At 37.2% G+C, this 6,935-nt stretch overlaps 1 protein-coding gene across 1 annotated transcript in view; it reads left to right on the top strand.

Annotated features, from left to right (window-relative positions):
• Positions 1-6,935, top strand: part of PSME4 (proteasome activator subunit 4) — a 109,035-nt gene that overhangs the window by 28,924 nt on the left and 73,176 nt on the right. The window contains exon 4 of the mRNA XM_023512066.1: positions 5,594-5,638. Coding sequence (XP_023367834.1) covers positions 5,594-5,638 — 45 coding nt within the window. The remainder of the gene's footprint in view (positions 1-5,593; positions 5,639-6,935) is intronic.

Genomic DNA, 6,935 nt, shown 5'->3' with positions numbered 1-6,935 from the left:
AGTCACCCTTAGTATATGGGGCTGGTGCCCTACCCACTGAGCCACAGGTGCCACCCTTGTTTTTCTTTTTAAGAGACAGAGTCTCACTTTGTCGCCCTCAGTAGAGTGCCATGGCATCACAGCTCACAGCAACCTACAGTTCTTGGGCTTAGGTGATTCTCTTGGCTCAGCCTCCTGAGTAGCTGGGACTACAGGAGCCTGCCAACACCCGGCTGTTTTTGTTGCATTTTGGCGGGGGCTGGCTTTGAACCTGCCACCCTCAGTATATGGGGCTGGCGCCCTACTCACTGAGCCACGGGCACCACCTGGTTTATGTATTTTTATCAGGAGTAGTTTGACCTACATAACTTGCTTAAATTTTTTTTAATTTATTTTTTAGGTATCTTGTTTAAATTTAGGTAACTTGCTTAAATTTTTCAAAATTTATTTAAAAAAATTTGGGGGGTATCCTTTTATATGTATTATTCTAAGGGTTATCATATTAGTATTAAAATTTTGCTTTTCATATTAATCTGCCTCTGGAGAAATTTGATACTTTCTTTTTTTGGTATTTTTTCTTCATGACATTTGTATCTCTGCTGATCTGTCAAAGGGCTGTTTGAATTGGTACTCGCATCTTTAAGATACAGTTAAATGTTTGTCCTCCTCTCCTCCGATTCACCCCATGGAAATGCCATGTTCTAGACCTCTGTTTGGAGTTTGTTGGCACATGTGGCCATAGTACTGAGCTTAAGATACTACTGGTGGGTCACGAATGATCTCTCACTGCGGAATTTAATATGGTAATGAAATGATGAGAGTTAATTTCTCTTGAGAACCTATTGAAATTTAAAAATTTTACAATTAATTTTCTTAATAAATAATGATTATCAATGTAGCATTTGCCATGACTTTTTGTTTTTAAATTTTTTTTGTAGAGACAGAGTCTCAAACTTTATCATCCTGGGTAGAGTGCTGTGGCATCACACAGCTAACAACAACCTCAGACTCTTGGACTCAAGCAATTCTCCTGCCTCAGCCTCCCGAGTAGCTGGGACTACAGGCACCTGCCACAACGCCCAGCTATTTTTTGGTTGCAATTTGTCCGGGGCTGGGTTTGAACCCACCACCCTTGGTATATGGGGCTGGCACCCAACTCACTGAACCACAAGCGCCACCCTGCCATGATTTTGTAATATTTGAGGAACATTTTATTTACATTTTATTTTATTTTATCTTTATTTATTTTTCTTTTTTGAGGCAGAGTCTCATTTTGTAGTCCTTGGTAGGGTGCTGTGGTGTCATAGCTCCCAGCAATCTCAAACTTTTGGACTCAAACGATTCTCTTGCCTCAGCTTCCTGAGTAGCTGGGACTATAGGCAGCTGCCACAGTACCCAGCTATTTTTAGAGACGAGGTTTCACTCCTGCTCAGGCTGATCTCAAACCCATGAGCTCAGACAGTCCACCTGCCTCAGCCTCCCAGAGTGCTAGGATTATAGGCATAAGCCACTGTGCTTGGCTTCTATTTGCTTTTTAAAATATTCTACTTTTGCCTTGGCGCTCATAGCATAATGGTTATGGCACCAGCCACATGCGTCCAGGCTGGCGGTTTGAACCCAGCCTGGGGTTGGCTAAGCAATGACAAGTGCAACAAAAAAACAGCTGGGCACTGTGGTGGGCGCCTGTAGTCCCAACTACTTGGGAGGCTGAGGCAAGAGAATCACTTAAGCCCAAGAGTTTGAGGTTGCTGTGAGCAGTGACACCATGGCACTCTACCAAGGGCAACATAGTGAGACTCTTGTCTCAAAAATAAAATAAAGTATTCTGCCTTTACTTGGAAATGAGAGAATATGTGGTTGATGTTTATTAACGATTTTGATGATGTTTCCTTAAAAAGTTGTCTCTTTCTTTAAAATGTAATCTTTTTAAAGTAAAGAATACTTAGGTTGATCAGGCTTGTCACCATTTACAGCAAGCACGTGTCATCTTTTTACATGAGTAGTAAGATTGTTAACAATTTCTTGGCACTTACCATAAAAGTATACTATTTTTCTTTAAGTAATTTTAATGAAAAGGCAACGTAATGCTGTATCACCCCATGGAAATGCCATGGTGCGTGGTAAGAATGTACTCTGTTTACACCTTCCTTAATGATGAAATCATCTTGACTCTAATTTTGAGTATAGTAGCTATGAAAAATGAGTACTTGCTAATGTAACTGAGCAATATTAGGTCTTGAAGATTAGATAGATAATGCTTTACTGATTTATGGTGGAACTGTTTAGATTTAGGGAAAGCAGGTAAAAACTGATTTCTTTTAGGTGAAATGTTTAACATATATGTAAGAAAATAAAGACTGTATAAGTAGTTACCATGAAATTCTAAGGGGAGTAAAGCAGGTGTATACAGAATATGGCATTGTTACAGTTTCCCTGCTGATTTATGAAAAAGCAAATAGGAGTGTTCTGAAGTTAAATTTTAGCCCAAGAATTGTTAGGTGAAGCAAAGCTGTAGGTAAGCACTTCTAGCTAAGAGTGGTCCAATTTACTCTCATCTCGAATATACCATTGGCTGTACATTTCTGTGGGTTAGGAGTGGATACTGCGCTGATAGTTACATAAGACCAAGGAGGCAGGAGGCATAACCTTCCCAAGATTATATAAGTTCACTTTCTCAGTAACTGGAGAAACTAGAGGCTAAGGCTTTCCTCAGGCTTGTCTACGTATTTGGAATTTACATTACTAATGTCATCATAAGAAATGTCATCATAAGGAATTTGAGGCCCAGAGAAGAAAATTCAGAGTCATTGGTTGAAACTGGAACAAGAGCCTAAGAACTGGCACAAGAACTCACTTTCTGCCCTTAATAATAGGGTGTGGTTTGGGAGGATTATTCTATTTTGGTGTGATTTCCTAGATCATAAGTTAAAGCAACTCAGGGGTAGTAAAATGAATGTGAAAGCAAGATGAACACAAAGTTTCAGTTAGGGAAATTGTAAATACAGTTTATTTTGCCTAAGTATGAAATAATAATTAACTATTATCCTTGATTTGGGGCCACTCAACTGCATTCTATACATTATCTTATTTACTTTTTGTTAACAGCTCTGGGAGAGGTAGGTATTATTACTCATATGGATGAAAAACTGAGCTGTGTTATTACACTAGTAAGAAGTAGTAGAACTGGTATTCAAATTCAGGTCTGTCTTATTGGAAGCCCCAACTGTGAACATTACATGCTCTACTGTGGATTGTCTTTTTCAACGTACCTTTTCTAAGAGGAAATAGGGTATGAGAAAACCTGCCCCAAACTTAGTCACTCTGTTAATCCCTTTTGATTAAAAAAAAAGTCTTGAATTGTTATCACTTTAATATGATAAATTCCCCCAACAATTGGAAAATATGTAGTGATTATTCACTCCCTCTAAAAATTATTGAATATGGTCTAGTAGCATCTAGCCTTAACCTTTTATTTTATTTTTAAACAGAAACATTGTTCCCTTCATCTTGAGAGATTACAAGAATCACAAAAGGTCACTATACAGATATCACAGGTTAGAGAGATTGTACCCTTTTCTGAATAAAGAGCATAAACCCAATGATACAGGCCTTATATTTAAGAAGGGGTTGAAATTGACTTTTAGATGAACTAAGTCACATTCCCACATACTCTAATCTTCCAATAAGTGAAGTAACTCTGTGGAGTGTTATAATTAACTTCCTATTCTGAAGAGTGCAGGGAAATAGAGAACACCAGTAGCTTTGCAGCCTCTTATGACTTGCTTTCTAGAATCATTTCTGCCATAATGTGAACGTTTGTTGATATGGGGAAGTTACTAAGTTAAAACAATGGGTTTTCTATGTAGCATTATCTCTCAAAGAAGTTGCCAGTAAAATAAATATAAAGTTAAGGAGGACATAAACTTTTGTAAGGACTGGTAGAATTATATATCTTCTGTTTGTTTCCATATAAGTTAGCATTTTAGAATTACTTTTTTTTTTATAACCTGCGTTTAAATTGAGCTATAATTAGTTTGAGACTGATGGATCTTTAAATTTTGGCTATTAATTCTGTTAAACAAGATTCTTCAGTTCAAACTGAAAGAAGACCCAAGATCTGTGTTCTTTGTTGCCCTGATACAAAATGTTTATTGGGTATTGTAAGTATTTAATAAATAAATAGACAGCGACAGAAAAATGTATGAACAGATAGCTGTTATAAGCACTTTGGAAATGCCCCCAGAAGTAAAAATCCTAGCTGTGATCTTCAGGAGGCATTAACTGTAGTTGGACAGAAGTTTGTGGGGTTTTTTACCCAGCAAGCTTAGAAATGTGAGAGAAGGTAGAACTTCCCTTTGATGATCAGAGAAAATACTTTATGATGGCCTGCTGGCCTTCTTTTTTATTTAGAATTCATTTCATGAGTGTAGTTTGGTTTCCTCTTCAGTTAATTTTTCTCTGAGTAGTTTTGAATATAAAGAGGATTCCTACTGCTCCAAGTAATGAGATTATAGTTTTCTCTCTTGGTTATATAATATATTGATTACTTGTGCTGAGATTGCTTTGTGTTATTCCTTGGAATTTCTTTGCAGATTAGTTCTTAAGCTTTCAGAGAAGTTGGATAGACTTCTGGACTTAAGAATTTCAAGAAGCTTAAGGAGGAAGTGTCAGGTGGAAACACTGCCTGAAAATTACCCCTTTCCCCCATATTTTATCTTCTTTCTTTCTCTCCCTCTCTCTCTATCTCTCTCTCTTTTCTTTCTTTCCTTCCTTCCTTTTTGAGATTTAGGGTCTTATTTTCATTTGTATACATCATACTGTAAGTAGTCACATGTATTTTAAAATTCTAGTTGAAAATTGCCTAATGCTCCTTTGTTTATTTCATCTGCATTTGACCTCTTTTGACTGTTGTCTAGCTAGTAATGTATTCTATTCTGGTCATGTGTTTAAACCAGCACAAATTGGCCTTTTCATGAATACAGATGTGATGATAAATTCCTACACAACAGTTCATGTTGGTCTCCTATATTCACTTGAGGCACCTACAGGCTGGAAAATAAGTTATAGTTTTTAATGTTTTATTTAACTAACTTTTTAAATAGCTGGTCAAAGAGCTGGCTCTTTTTGGTGATTGTTACTGACAGTAAAGTACCTTGGAGAGTTAAAGAACTCTCATCGATGATGGAAACTTAATTTGTGGCAGCTGCTAATAGAAACACACCAGAGTTTGGTGTGCCAACTGCTGTATTTTGATGTAAAAGCATTCAGTTAAAATTATTTGTTGATATTAAGCTACTGAGCATACTTGTTCATGTGTTGATAAGTATGGTTATTGCTGCCTCCTTTATAAAGATTGAAAATTATTTGTCCTTTTACAGTGTAATGTTTCTTTCCCTTTAGTTCATAACAGAGAGCAAAATGAAGACAAAGTAGATTAAGTAGTTTGCATATAGTTAATCCTTGCATGTCTATCTGTATGAAAGGGGTAGGATTAGTTGCATGTAAACATAATTATCTGAATATATGAGCGTTAGAATTATTTATTAATTGAATTAGATATATTCTTAAAATATTCCTGTCTAATTTATCAAATGGCTTTCTCCCCCCTCCCCAGTTCTGTAGAAAATGTTCTCAAAACACTCGTGAAAAGCTGCCGACCGTAAGTAACTTCTCAGTTTATAAAGCCTCTTATTGTTTCTGTGGGCTTTCCCCCATCTTTAGTACGCTTTGAAGAAGTTAAAGGTATAAATACTTTCTGACATTGTGGTGTTGCTTAGCCATTGAGTATAGCATATCATTTCAAACTTTTGAATTTAATTTTTCAGATATCGTTTTTTCTTTAATTTTAAATTTTTATAGACATTCTCTGTGGCCCAGGCTGGAGTGCCGTGGCACAGCCATTGCTCACAGGAGCCTTGAACTCTTGAGCTCAAGTTGATCCTCCTGCCTCAGCCTCCTAAAATGCTAGGATTGTAAGCATGAGCCACTGCACCCAGCAGATTTTTCAGATTTCATTTGTAAGTTTAAAAATCTTAAAGTAACTCATTATTAAGAATACCATAATTTTCATAAAGTTACTTTATTTGAAAGATTTTCCTCTATTATTATTTGTTATTCAGATCAGAAATATGAGTAATGTCATGAAGATGGTCCATGTATTTTTTCCTACTATGTTTTTGTTTTCTTTGGGGTGGAGGGTGGTTCACTTGCAGGCCTGGGCTACAGCCAGGTCACGTGCTTGCTTTATTCAGGTAGTAAATGGCTGAGCAGGACTTAGGCCTAGCCTTTCCATGGTGGGAAGGCAACAAGGAGGAATGCAGGGAATCTAGAAAAATAAGGCCTGGATCCAGACCATCAGGAAAGACCCTGTTAAGTCAGCATAAGGCAAAGACTAGCCAAGGCGGGAGATGAAAGAAGTGGCAGCTTGAATCACAACTGGACCTAGTGGAAGTAGTTGGGACGCTCGGTGGATAACCAGGTACCAGGATTAATCAAAGGGACCCACCACAGCCAGCTCTAGGGCCCTTCCTCAGTTGCTGCTGAGTTCTGTTCCAGCTGTTTCATCTACTATGTTTTCTTTTAGAATATTGAAATGGTCCATTTTCTTAGGATTAAAGATGAATGTGGATAGAATTGAAATAGTTCAATTTTATGTAATTGAACTATTTTCTTGTTATCGGGCTATTCTAGGACAATTTGCTATGGATACAGCAAATGAAAAGCCCTGCTATATTTATTATACACTTGTACTATGAGTCTTAATAAACAAGTTAGTCAGTAAATGACCTACTGTACTACTCAGCCTTGGGCAAATGTATTTTCAGAATGTAAGATATCTCCTTCTTAAGAGGCTTAAGATCTAACCTGAGTCTTAAGCCACCAACGAGCAGTGTCATTTTGTGCTATCCTCTTAGTCAGTTTCTTCACTGGACACTTGATTGTCACTGAGGAACTTA

Source organism: Otolemur garnettii, unplaced genomic scaffold (assembly GCF_000181295.1).
Source record: "Otolemur garnettii isolate 467f Iridium unplaced genomic scaffold, OtoGar3 scaffold00024, whole genome shotgun sequence".
In the NCBI taxonomy this organism is placed as follows: domain Eukaryota; kingdom Metazoa; phylum Chordata; class Mammalia; order Primates; family Galagidae; genus Otolemur; species Otolemur garnettii.
Note: the sequence above shows the minus strand (reverse complement) of the source record. Positions and strands in the feature narration are given on the sequence as shown.